This window comes from Somniosus microcephalus, chromosome 14 (assembly GCF_052327205.1).
Source record: "Somniosus microcephalus isolate GS21.2 chromosome 14, FLI_Smic_1.0, whole genome shotgun sequence".
NCBI classification, from domain to species: domain Eukaryota; kingdom Metazoa; phylum Chordata; class Chondrichthyes; order Squaliformes; family Somniosidae; genus Somniosus; species Somniosus microcephalus.
Window position 1 is genome coordinate 7,729,516 of NC_141000.1, and position 13,937 is coordinate 7,743,452.

A 13,937-nucleotide genomic window follows, 5' to 3' on the forward strand; every position below is an offset into this window, starting at 1 on the left:
ACACTGCAGCCACGGTACGCTGGTGGTGGAGGGAGTGAATGTTTAAGGTGGTGGATGGGGTACCAATCAAGCGGGCTGCTTTGTCCTGGATGGTGTCAAGCTTCTTGAGTGTTGTCAGAGCTGCACTCATCCAGGCAAGTGGAGAGTATTCCATCACACTCCATACTTGTGCCATGTAGATGGTGGAAAGGCTTTGGGGAGTCAGGAGGTGAGACACTCGCCGCAGAATACCTAGCCTCTGACCTGCTCTTGTTGGCACAGTATTTATGTGGCTGGTCCAGTTAAGTTTCTGGTCAATGGTGACCCCCAGGATATTGATGGTGGGGGATTCGGCGATGGTAATGCCATTGAATGTCAAGGGGCGGTGGTTAGACTCTCGCTTGTTGGAGATAGTCATTGCCTGGCACTTATGTGGCGTGAGTAAACATTTGTTATATATGATGAATATCTATATATATAAAACGGTCCGTCTGTCTTTCCATCTTTCTGTCTTTCCGTCTCCCCGTCTGTCTGTCTTTCCGTCTTTCTGTCTTTCCGTCTCTCTGTCTGTCCGGCTATACAATCAAAAGTTATAGAGCGTACCTACACACATGTTATATCAAAAGAAAGCTTATCATTAGGGGAGTCTAATAGGCGTATTTACTTTTTGGTCAGACAAAAATTGTTCAGACAGTATACAAAAAAGGTGATGGTTGACCAATCGTACAGGGGATTAACCTGATGGTTGACCAATCGGTGCGTCACGGGGGGCGTTTCATTGCGTGTATGGGCGGGCCTAATCCTTCTGAGCTGAGGTGAGTGGCCGCCATCTTGATTCCTAACTATTCCTTTATTTTTCCCACTTTCTGCGTGTTTGTTTTCAAATCTAGATTTCCAGCAAAAAAAAGTTGCTTTTAAAACACAATTAAATTGTTTTTTAAAAAAGTTAATTAATTTGTAAATATTTTCTCTAACCTCATTAATTTTCCTACCTTTCACCCTTTTTTTTTCCTCTTGACTCACTACCTCCGCCGAGCGCCGCAACCTTCCAGGGTTACCCCGCCTGCAGGCCCCGAAGCCTCGGCCTCTCCTCCCCAGCCACGCCTGAGCTAGGCACCTCCCGTCCCGCTCAACAAGCGGCCCGCGATCGCCGCCATCTTTGTAAAGGCTGGCGGGGTGGGCCTGAGCCAAGCGTAGCCACCGCCGCCATCTTTGTAAAGGCTGGAGGGGCGGTACGGAGCTCCGCGGAGCCATCGCCGGCGCTGGGCTCGGGTGCTTTGTGGCCTGCGGCCGAACGACGGCTGCGGAGCTCGGGCTGCCCGGGGCGCTGGGCTCAGCTGGGCCATGTCAGTGCGGGTGCCCGAGGCCCCAGGGCCTAGCCTTCTCCAACCGCCGCCGGCAGCGCAACTCTCAACACTGGCAGAGGGGAAGAGGGTCTGCTGGCTCCCCCCCTCCCCTTCCCCCCTCCTTCCCCCACACCCCCTACCCCCCACACCCCCTTTCCCCCCCCACACCCCTTCCCACACACCCCCTTTCCCCCCCCACACCCCTTCCCACACACCCCCTTTCCCCCCTCCCACACACCCCCTTCCCCCCAACCCCCCTTCCCCCCCACACCCCCTTCCCCCCCACACCCCCCCTCTCCCCTCCTCCCCCCCTCTTCCCCCCTTCCCTCCCCCTTCCCCCCTTTACCTTCCCCCCTTTACCTTCCCCCCTCCCCCTTGACCCCCCACCCCTTTCCCCCCCTTCCCCCACCCCTTTCCCCCCCTTCCCCCCACCCCTTTCCCCCCCACCCCTTTCCCCCCCACCCCTTTCCCCCCCACCCCTTTCCCCCAACCCTTCCCCCCACCCCTTTTCCCCCCACCCCTTTCCCCCATCCCTTTCCCCCCAACCCTTCCCCCCACCCCTTTCTGCCCCACCCCTTTCCCCTTTCTCTCCTCCCCTCTCTCTCTCCTTCCCTCTCTTTCTCTCCTTCCCTCTCTGTCTCTCTCTCCCTCTCTCTCTCTGTCTCTCTCTCCCTCTCTCTCTCATTCCCTCTCTCTCTCCTTCGCTCTCTGTCTCTCTCTCCTTCCCTCTCTCTCTCTCTCTCCTTCCCCCCCTCTCTCTGTCTGGCACAGGGTTCTTGAGTTCCCTCGGCACCGCCGGGCACTCCAGCTAGTTGCAATATAAAGCAGACTAAAATAACGAATGTTGTGACCAAACCAAGAAAAAGGCCTGGAGTTTCCGCTAGGTTGCGCTGTTTTTTTCAGCGCAATTCGCTCGAAATCAGCCAAACCAACGCAAAAGATTGCGGAATTTCAAGTACAAACTACGTCCAACACAAATGGTTTCCGCGATCTTTTGCGCTCGTTTTAAAAACATCGCGCTAGAAGCTGGCCCGGCCTACAAAACTGGCCACGCCTCCAGACTGAATTAATCACCACGGCGAGTTTCTGCTAATTGCGATCGTTTGCGGGCCTTCGAGGAGGCTCTTAAAATTAAGTTGGTTCTTTTGGGCGCAGGGACACTAATAGCCTAGGTTTAAATGCTTTTGAATTTTTTTTTAACTTAAAGAGACAGTAATCAGTTTCTTAGTACATTAAAAAAAATTCAAAAGCATTTAAACCTAGGTTATTAAACCTGTCTAAAAGATTACAGTACACCAAATGTAACTAGCAAATGGTTCTGTATAGTTTTTTTAAAGTCAATTTCAGTTATTTAAAATTGGATTACTCCCAGGTGGTGGACCAGACACTCTGATTAAAAATGCTTTTTTTAATGTGATAAACCTGTTTTCGGCTGTATTAGTCAAACTGCACCAAGCTACCACTTAAATGTATCAAGGAATATTTTTTAAAACAAAAAATTCTTTTTTTTAAATGATGTTCTAAAACAATGCCTGATTGCGCTGGTTCATGGCAGATTTTACATCCGATGATATGCAAATCAGTTTGAGCAAAAACTTGAGAGGAAAAAAACACTTCTCAAAATTAGCGCAATTGTGGGCGAAATTTGCCCCCGGATCGCCGATTGCCGCCAAAGCGGAAACTCCACCCTAAACTGTTCAGCAAATTTAGAAAATAGTAACAGTGAAAAATGTAGTTCATTTTTATCAATTTATTTTACTTTGATCCATTTGGAATGAGGAAACTTGGAAAATGGATGGTTGATCTGAACTCCTTAAGTTCTGTTGTGTATAACGGACTTTTTTTAAACTGCTGTTGCCATACCTATTGTGTTGCTGAGTGGGCTACAAAGCTTAATTTCAAAATGCATTGAAACTCCAATGTTGGGCTTTGTCTGTGAACAAACCCACTTTAAAAGTGTAACTTAAATTTGAGGAAGATCTTGAATTGCTTGGAGAAGTATAATAATTTGTGGTGAGAATATAAAGAAATATGCATTCGCTTTTTAAAATACAATCTTACTGTTCCATGACTTGCACAGTGCAACCTCCAACTCTTTCCTCTTGACTTTGGTACATAGAAACATAGAAGATAGGAGCAGGAGTGGGCCATTCGGCCCCTCGAGCCTGCTCCGCCATTCAATGAGATCATGGCTGATCATCCAAACTCAGTACCCTGTGATGTAATAAAACTCACTACACACTTGGTTTGAGTATAAAGCAAGGCTGGAGGTCTAGTTGTATTTCACTAGCTCCTTGTCTTCCAAAATGTCCCTGACAAGCTGGGGCCGACGCCCGAGTATTTATACTCCTTGGACAGCGCCACCAGCTGGCTGTCCAGTGTTATTTCATAAGTAGTTTCTTGATGATGAGACCCTGTCCCTGCTTTCTCCCCATATCCCTTGATCCTTTTAGCCTTAAGAAATATATCTAACGCCTTCTTGAATATATTTAATGAATTGACCTCAACTGCCTTTTGTGGTTGAGAATTCCACAGGTTCACCACTCTCTGGGTGAAGAAATTCCTCCTCATCTCTGTCCTAAATGGCTTACCCCTTATCTTTAGACTGTGACCCCTGGTTCTGGACTCCCCCGCCATCGGGAACATCCTTCCTGCATCTAGTCTGTCTAGTCCTGTTAGAATTTTATAAGTTCCAATGAGATCCCCTCTCATTCTTCTAAACTCCAGTGAATATAAAGCCCAATCGACCCAATCTCTCCTCATACGTCATTCCTGCCATCCCAGGTATCAGTCTGGTGAATCTTTGCTGCACTATTTCCATGGCAAGAACATCCTCCCTCAGATAAGGCGACCAAAACTGCACACAATACTCAAGGTGTGGTCTCACCAAGGCCCTGTACAACTGCAGCAAGACATCCTTGTTCCTGTACTCGAATCCTCTCGCTATGAAGGCCGACATACCATTTGCCTTCTTAACCGCCTGCTGCACCTGCATGCTTACCTTCAGCGACTGGTGCACAAGGACACCCAGGTCCCGTTGCACTTCCCCTTCTCCCAATCTATTGCCGTTCAGATAATAATCTGCCTTCCTGTTTTTGCCACCAAAATGGATAACCTCGCATTTATCCACATTGGGCAGACGCATGGCAGATGCAGTACAATCACCCAACCTGTCCAAATCATCCTGGAGTTTCTCGGCATCCTCCTCGCAACACACACGCCCACCCAGCTTTGTGTCGTCTGCAAACTTTCCATTTTTGGGCCTAATCAATCTCCGAGTATTTTAAATCTTTTCAGAGCAGCCCACAGATAATGAACAGTTTATGCATTTGCACAAACACAAGAGAGATGAATAACCCTGACAGTTTGCACCTGCTTCTTAACAAAAAGAAATGCCATTAATATCGGACCCAGCTTAGTTAAATCTTGGTGCTCAGATGTGTTCATTTCCCCACCCTGAACCTTCTTTGGCTAATGGTAATATTGACAACCAACTCTTTCCCCCCCCCCCCATCAACTCATTTTTTGGTAAGATCGCTCTCGAGGCTTGCAGGGTAACTGGACTCACCACAACCCCAATGATGTAAAAATTGAGACCTGTAGTGGAGATAGTATCAGTGCCTGCTCCTCCCCCCGCCCCCAGCAACTGAGGCCTGTAGAGGAGAGATAGCTAACCAGTTGGGAGAGTTTGTCAGCTTTTTCCCACCCTTTGATCTAGCTTCCCAACCTTTGCTCTTCTGTCCCCATCCCCTTCCCCCTGATCCCTTCTCTCTTCCATCTGCTCAACCTGTCCTCCTCCTCTTCTGTCCTCCCCTCTTTTCTCTCCCTCTCCCTCCTCTCCTTTCCCATTCCTGTCTCTCCCTCACTGTCCTTCTCTTGCCTCCCTTCCCTCTTCTCTATTCCTCTCACCCTCTCCTGCCTGAGTCTAGTTATCTCCCCCACCCCCCCCCCCACCTCCCCAAACCCCACCACCATGCTCCAAAGCTTCTTGACCTGCATCCTGCACTTTGAGCTTGATCCCTATGTGCAATGCTGTGGAGATCAAGTATTGTTGTTAGAATTCTTTACACCTTACCAATCTGTTATGCTTCTACTACTAAAGACAATACTGTACTATAAACATTGCAGTAGAAAAACATAGAAAACCTGTGGCACTTTCAGAGCTCCTTTGCACCATCATCCCTTTTGTCTCTTAACCTCTTCCGCCTTCCAGCCTATCACAGACCGCCCCTTCTGTTCTTTCCTCCCCTCCCCCCTTTCCCTGCCCCTGCACTTGCTTAAAAACCTGTTCCATCTCCAGCTTTTTCCAGTTCTGACGAAGGGTCATCGATCTGAAATGTTAACTCTGTTTCTCTCTCCACAGATGCTGCCTGACCTGCTGAGTGTTTCCAGCATTTTCTGTTTTTATTTCAGATTTCCAGCATCTGCAGTATTTTGCTTTTTTAAAAGGAGCGAACTTGGCGGAAAGCCGCAAATTTGCCTGAGGGCTAAATGTTCATTTAATCTGGGCCCTTAATGAGACTAAAGCACAAAACAGATGTACAAGACCACATAATTGCAGCCTAGTATGAAATAAATATATGACCTGTTTATTCAGTGCTGTGATTTCCTTCATGCGTGTTGCATGCCTGCTCCCCCAATCCATGGCGCCACAACATTTACCTTGTATTTCCATATCGATTATGGTGACATACAGAAAACAATATAATCCTGTATTTATATTTTAAAAAATTAGTATGCAAGTTATCATTTTTAACCCTGCTTAGACTGTTGACAAGTTGAGGGAATTACCTATATCCCTAAATTATTAAAATAAACACAGCACATTTTATCCTAAATTAAAACACTTCAATTCTGCCCTGCCATTGTTACTATTGTTCCATTCTCCGTCTTTTTGTTTTAAACCTAATCCAACCTATCCTACAATTATTATTTTTCTCCCAAACATTAATATATTTAAGGTGGAGATAGACAGATTTTTGAACGATAAGGGAGTCGAGGGTTATGGGGAGCGGGCAGGGAAGTAGAGTTGAGGCCAAGATCAGATCAGCCATGATCTTATTGAATGGCGGAGCAGGCTCGAGGGGCAAATGGCCGACTCCTGCTCCTACGTCTTATGTTCTTATGTATAAACGTTAAGATCAAATGCTTTTCCTTTTTTCGTACGACTCCAACCCTCCATTTTAGAGGTAGGTTTAAATGTAGAAAAACTGGGTTTTGTTAACTGAAAAAAAATAATGGGGGATTTTCAAATCCCGCCCGAAACGGGTACAAAATTAGTGGATTGGACCCGACATCCTTCCAAGGCCGGCATTGGGAAGCCCAAACCTTTTTCAGGTTTGGGCCTCGTTTGAAAGTAGCCAGCGAGCTGCAGACGCCAAACAGGCACCCTGCTGCAGCTCGCCAGCTGTGGGAGGGTGGGAAATCGCTGACCTCCACACTGAGCCAATGGCAGGAGGGGTCAGGAGCTGATCCTGGAGCTGGCCAAGCACAGGCAGCATTTTCTGTGATAATCTGAAATCCTAAAAAACATTAGAAAAATGATCAATGGAACAATATGACAAGGTCATGGGAACATTATGGTTAGCTCAAGCCAATAATATGTCTGTGGGAGTTTCTTATCATCTCGGGAATTGTACAGTAATTAGAAGCTCAAAGGCTTTTGTCAAAGTAGATGTGTTGTTTCCTGTTCAATGTACTTGCATAAAGCTTGTGCAGGAACAGCTTTGTGAAACCAGTCCATGGTTTCCCTTCATGAATTGAAAGAAAGCTATGAACAAGACTGCAAGCTGCAGAAAGGAGAGTATGGTGTAGTTTTTGACTTTGTCAGCAAAGAACATCTTGCACTAAGGTTTGCACGAAGGATAATGTTTTCACATCCTCACAAATAGCTGTCATGTTTTACCGATCAATTTAATAATGGCCCAGAAATTCGGGTCGGGGGCTTCCCGCGGGTGCAAGCCCCCGACCTACACTTACATATCGCGCTGACATTTGAAGACTGGGCCTGCTTGGATTTCTGGTCTGCGGCCCGGTTCAGCTCCCGGCGCGCTGTGCGTGCGTGATCCAGCGGCGCACTTAGTGCGATGAGCCGGCTGGGATCACGTGAGCACTGGGCAACCAATGGGAGTTTACAAAAGTCCATTCATGAGTTAGACATAAGACCTGTCAAACTCATGAAAAGTACGGGCACCCAAAACACTACTTAAAGTTTAAATAAAAGTTTTTTAAAATTCCAATAATTAAATTAACTATTAATAACTTTAAAAAACTAATTTAAACAATTATTCAAATTTCTGTCAATTTTTTTTTCAAGAAATCGGGTCCAAAAATTAACTTACTTTACTGTAAATTCTTTAAAAATAATAAACCTGTGGAAAAAAAATTCTGACTTTAATTATTAGACCACTTACCTTATAAAACTAAGTCCTTACGTCTGCTTTTTACATTCGTAAAAAGTGGAGGCCTTCACGCACGGACAAACCTGTCAAAAAAACTGAAGTTCAACGCGTACGCGCTGCCTCAAACGTCGCTAGGGAACCGCCTCTTAACCCCTTGGTTCAGAGGAGAGGAAATGCCGGTTTTCCACGCATGCGCTGTGCATGCTGAAATCCGGCACTTCCAACGGGCCCACGCGTGAGTACCCCGTCCGTACTCACGCGTTGGGACCAGAATTACTGGGCCAATGTCTTTAGGATTTAAAATGTTAGCCATAGGAACCCTGTGATAGGTTTTCATGTATTCAGAAGTGGTGCATCACCGAACATTTTATTCATTTTTAACATTAACATATCAATGTAATGGTCTGATTTCATGCAGTCATAATATTTTCAGTAGTGTATATAATAAGCCTTTAATATGTTATCATTAAAAAAAAATATGTATAGGTTACCTCATTGTCATTTAACAACTTCAAGTTGCAAAAAAATATTGGCCCTGAAATTGCGGTTGGCGGCGTAGCTAGGGAGTAGGCTGCTGACCTCCGAGCAAAATCTGCACTTGCCAGGTGTGAGGCCCCAGGTGAAAACTTGCGCGGAAATGCTGCAGAGTTCTGCGCAGCGTAGTGGCCCACGGCTGGGCGTAAACGTCCCTGGGATCCCGTGGAGCGGTGCTTCTTTCACCAGCCAGTCGGGAAACAGAAATCTCTGATGCCCGACCTCAGTCAACTTGTAAATTAAACGGTGTGAATATTTATTTGACAAGTACAGTACAGGAAACGTTTTTTATCTGGCACCGACGGGACCGGCGTGGTGCCGGTTGATCAAAAAGTCCGGATTACAGAGAGGTATATTTACCAAGGCACGAGAGCCCCGTACACGGCCACAGGTGCAGGAGCACCGGTTACACGGCACTTGTGCAGGAGTCCCGGTTACACGGCCACAGATCCAGGAGTCCCTGTTGCACGGCAACAGGTGCAGGAACCCCGGTTACACGGCCACTAATATGAAGTAAAACTTACTTGAACCTACTCCTGAATTTTGCCGGTTAAGAGAGATTTCTGGATATTTAGGTGCCGGTAAATCGAGAGTTTCCTGTACTTGGCTTTAAAAAGCACAGGGAATACTTTGGAATAAGTACAGTTATTTACTGGAAGACTCTGCCAAGATTTAAAAAAAAAAATTAAATCATCTCATCCCTCAAACCGAGCCTTTACAGCTGCCTGGTATACTGATACACGGCGCTTATGGACTTGACTGTACCAACGCTCAGCTTGAGTCTTGGAAAACTACACAGATGCCATCAGCTATGGCTACAGAAGAAGTCCTGATCTCCCAGGAGCCACCCAAGGATGTCTGTTTCAGAATTCTGACACACTGGATTTTCTTAACGTGAACGCATCAAGGCAATTGCCAGGGAAACACCTATTCAGTTGTACACTGCAGTGCTGCTGGTCACAAGTGAATTGGCTATTTAGAGATTTGATTCCGTCTCTGTTGACTTAGGTGGTGGCATTGATGAAGGGCCATGTAAGAGCATATGAACATAAGAAATAGGAGCAGGAGACGGCCATACGACCCTTCGAGCCTGCTCTGCTATTCAGAAAGATCATGGCTGAGGAGAGATTGGGTCGATTGGGCTTATATTCGTTGGAGTTTAGAAGAATGAGAGGGGATCTCAATGAAACTTATAAAATTCTAATAGGACTAGACAGACTAGATGCAGGAAGGCTGTTCCCGATGGCAGGGGAGTCCAGAACCAGGGGTCACAGTCTAAAGATAAGGGGTAAGCCATTTAGGACTGAGATGAGGAGGAATTTCTTCACCCAGAGAGTGGTGAACCTGTGGAATTCTCTACCACAGAAGGCAGTTGAGGCCAATTCATTAAATATATTCAAGAAGGAGTTGGATATATTTCTTGAGGCTAACGGGATCAAGGGATATGGGGAGAAAGCAGGGACAGGGTACTGAATTTGGATGATCAGCCATGATCTCATTAAATGGCAGAACGGGCTCGAGGGGCCGAATGGCCTACTCCTGCTCCTATCTTCTGTGTTTCTATGATCTTCAACCTTAACTCCACTTTCCCATCTGATCCCCATATCCCTCAATTCCCTTAGAGTCCAAAAATCTATCGATCTCTGTCTTGAATATACTCATCGACTGAGCCTCCACAGCCCTCTGGAGTGGAGAATTCCAAAGATTCGCAACCCTCTGAGTGAAGAAATTTCTCCTCATCTCAGTCCTAAATGGCCGACCCCTTATCCTGAGACTATGACCCCTAGTTCTAGATTCCCCAGCCAGGGGGAAACAACCTCTCGGCATCCACCCTGTCACTCCCCCTCCGAATCTTTTATGTTTCAATGAGGTCACCTCTCATTCTTCTAAACTCCAGAGAGTGGGTACAATCTATAAATCCTTGGACTTTGGGGGATCTTGTCACTCTGTAAAATTGCATTGCCCTGCCACGTTTCCGCAGGTTGTCCATGAGGAAATGAATGAAATGGCTTGTTCAAGCAACACCACATCTGTGACTGGCTTTGTGTCGGTGCACAGTTGATTGATTAATGTTAGTGATGACCCCATAACAGAAAAGTTCAGGATGGTTGCGTATCAATAGCAGTGCAGTTCCTGTGGCGGAGCTGGGCTGTAGATCTGGTTCGAGCGTGTGGTGTAACTCATTGATGTCTTACTTTGTAAACCATTGTGTCTGCAAGTACTGCTCCTCGGACAAGGGGAAGTCAGAGTGCCTCAGTCTGCATGTTCTGGTGTGGGGGTCCTAATGGACAGGGAGGAGGTAATAAATGGCAGCTCTGCAAGAAAAGGCACAAAAGTAGATAACTCAATTATCAACAGCAAAAAATTAAAGAAAATCACCAAAATTGCCTGAAATTAAGCTTTCTATAAATCTGTACAAACACCTGCTAGGCTTTTAAAATCTAATTCTGCCTTTATTGCAGCACCTAGGAACCCTGGTCACCCAACATTATATAGGAGAGATTATCACCGAGTGCAATAGAGGCGGTCATGATGGGATGTGTGGCCACATCATTACAATCTTATTTGAATGAGCACACCCGCTTTAGGGCTGGTGCTTTCACCGTCCACCAGAAATGCAGCCAGAAAATGGGGTGAACGCATAATGGGCAGAGATCTAGCGTAACGGATCCTCGCTCATTTTCCACCTTGCCTGCCTAAGCACTGCCCAGCAATCGGGGTACAACACAGAAAATCCAGCTTGACTGGTCAGTAGGCTGGACATCATAACTGAGCTTTTCCCCGTCTTCACCTGAAATCATTCTCATTCCAGCAAGAGACACCAATAGTGATCAGAAGCGGGATTTCGTTTTAATTATTGTTCTACATCCAAGCCTGGGACACTGATGCAGCATCCTATCCCGACCCAGTTGAAATGGACCAACTCCATAGCGGTCAGGAATGGAATCTGCAATCTTCCTGGCCTGTGTACCACACCACATTGCGTATGTGCCCACTGAGCCACTGGCGAATCCCTTGCATTCTTATTAGCCAGTTATTCCAAAGGGCACAAAGTCTTCTGGGAATCCAATTCAATTATTGTCAGCCGAGAAGGTTTATAAGGTCTTTGAAAATAAATGCAGTATTTCTTGTGCAGTGTGCTTGTAAAAAAAAAAATACGTGCACAAATCGCTTTGTGAAACACACCTAAAATCCTTCTTTTCTTTTTTTTAAACTTTCAGTGGCAATGAAAGCCATGAATAAAGTAGCAAGCCACATAAACGAAATGCAGAAATTACATGAAGAATATGGTGCTGTGTTTGACCAGCTTATAGCTGAGCAAACTGGAGAGAAGAAAGAGGTAAGGGAATATTCCGTTTAATTTGCTGGAACACATAAACAGCTTGTGTATAATTTCATTTCTTGCCAGTGCTCCAGATAGCATAAGCTCGGCCTCCTTCCTCACACTTTATTCAGTTGAGATGTTAGAAGAAGCTACCACCTGTGAACTTCTCCACAGCTGACATCTGTACTGCCATGTTAATACTAGTTTTTTGTCCAGGTAGTTTCTTCTCTGTTTTTTGGGTCTCCTCGTACCTTGCCAACTGAAAGTGACCTGCTCCTGAATTAACAAACTAGTTTAATAGTGCCTTAATACAAGCCTGGTACTTCTGTGCTAATTTTTCTTTAGATACGTATCTGCAAAATGAATGAACTGAGACTTTAGTCCCTTCTTAATTGGAATGGTTAAAACTATAGTTCCTGTTGAGCAGCTGTAACAGTCAGATTTTTCATTTTATAACATTTATTATAATCAATCAGATGGTTTAATTCATTATCTTTTATAAAGTATAGGTTTGATTCTGATTGTTAAAAGTTCCTGCGATGTTTAATTTTATTCACTTGATGTTGACATTGAAGTGGGCCACACTGACCTTGGTATATTCCAGGAATCATAAAGCCTTCCTGGGAAAATTAGTGGTGGGAGCGATATTTGCACCACTATCTAGTGCAAAATCCCTTAACACTGGTGTATTTATAATGAGATATTCTGTTAGCCGAGGCTGGAGTCGTACAAAAGGGCATAAGCAGGATAATTACCCGTTACATAAGAGGGAAATGCAATCAAATGTCCCTCATTTCAAGCAATGTATTAAAGCTGCACATACCAACAATATTTTTTAAAGATTATTTAGTAGAAAAGTAGGCAAGTTGGGAAACTGAAGTCAGAGAAAAGAGACGGAAAGGAAAGCAGATTTTAAAATCTTCCAACAATTCACTACCTGAAGGAATGAGACTCCACGCTTTTACTTGTTCACTTTCTGGGCAAGAGAGGTTTATTGGCAGTCATTAACAAGTATCACGTTGTTAAAAGGTTACTTACACAATTAATTACTAGACTTAACTTTCGGTGGTGAGTTTAATGGGCAATTAATGTGCAAATGCAGCAACTTCATGAAAATTACGGTGAGGTTAAGGGTGAGATGCCGTTTGCACAAATCGGCCAGGAACTTGTGGCGATTCGCAATTCTCTTCCTCGCCACAAGTAGTTACCTGATTTCACATTAATAACGGTGTACGTCGTTCAGACATCTTTATTTTTTTCAGCAAATTCTGGGCCTTTGTAAATTTTTTGTGTGTGTGTGTGTATCATCTTTGGAAAATTTCCAAGAGAATACTAACTGGAAGATATCTGACCGCACTGTTTAATGTTACCTCAGGCAAGGAGTAAAATTTAATGCATCAGTGACAATAATCACAAGTTTAATTGTCCCACTTTTCCAATGTGTAATTAAATGCAGTTTCTAATTTAAGATTATAGAAAACTAATGAGGTTACAAAAACATTCCAGAATGGTGAATCACAGCCCTTTGTAAGATGTGTGTCTATACATATACAATATATATAATTTAGGATGTCTCCTTTATTTACAGGTTGTGGACCTTTCAATGGGAGACCTTCTTCTCCATTCTACGGTTACTTGGCTCAATCCTCCTGCATCCTTTGGGAAGTGTAAAAAAGACCCTGAGTTGGCAGCTTTTGGTAAGTTGCAGTTTAAAGATTTATTGTGCTTGGGCTTTAGAAATGCAATCCCATATGGCTAGATTTGTACAGTATTCTTTGGGAACTCCGACCAGTGTGCAATAGCCTTGTGAAAGGGGCCTGACCCCTCATGAATCCAGTATGTTCAGTAATCTGCCGAGTTAGTCTGCCAATTTTACATGGATGTACAATCAAAACCACTTTGCATTAATGCAAAAGTGACCGAATAAATGCAGCCAAAGAATTTAAATGTATAAAGTTTTGGAGTGCTGCATCTCTTCTTCCGGTGATATTTAATTTACTTTGTTTCTAGTGTTCAAAACTGCAATTGTTCTTGTGTATAAAGATGGTTTCAAGCAGAAAAGGAAACTGGTAAGTTTTCTATCCTAAAATCACAATACACACTTTAGTTTTGAGGTACAGCATTTTATTTGAGATATATTTAATGACTCAAAACTTTTTAAAATTAAAATAATTTAAATAAAAGCATTTTCATTTTGGTTGTGAAGAACGGGGCTTGAAATGTCTTTGTTGGAACAGTGACAAGACAACGTTCCAGCGTTTTGCTAAAGTATGAGTGGCCAAAAACCGGAGCTGAATTATATTCAATATCAATTGAGTTTAGGATTATTTCATAGAACAAAAATGTTTCCCA

General features: G+C 44.5%; 1 protein-coding gene across 4 annotated transcripts in view; it reads left to right on the forward strand.

Annotated features, from left to right (window-relative positions):
* The window catches only part of tiam1a (TIAM Rac1 associated GEF 1a), a 358,747-nt gene that overhangs the window by 326,419 nt on the left and 18,391 nt on the right, over positions 1-13,937 (forward strand). For all 4 annotated transcript variants that reach the window (XM_086006197.1, XM_086006200.1, XM_086006198.1 and 1 more), the window contains 3 exons: positions 11,482-11,600; positions 13,174-13,282; positions 13,596-13,654. In XM_086006197.1, coding sequence (XP_085862323.1) covers positions 11,482-11,600; positions 13,174-13,282; positions 13,596-13,654 — 287 coding nt within the window. The remainder of the gene's footprint in view (positions 1-11,481; positions 11,601-13,173; positions 13,283-13,595; positions 13,655-13,937) is intronic.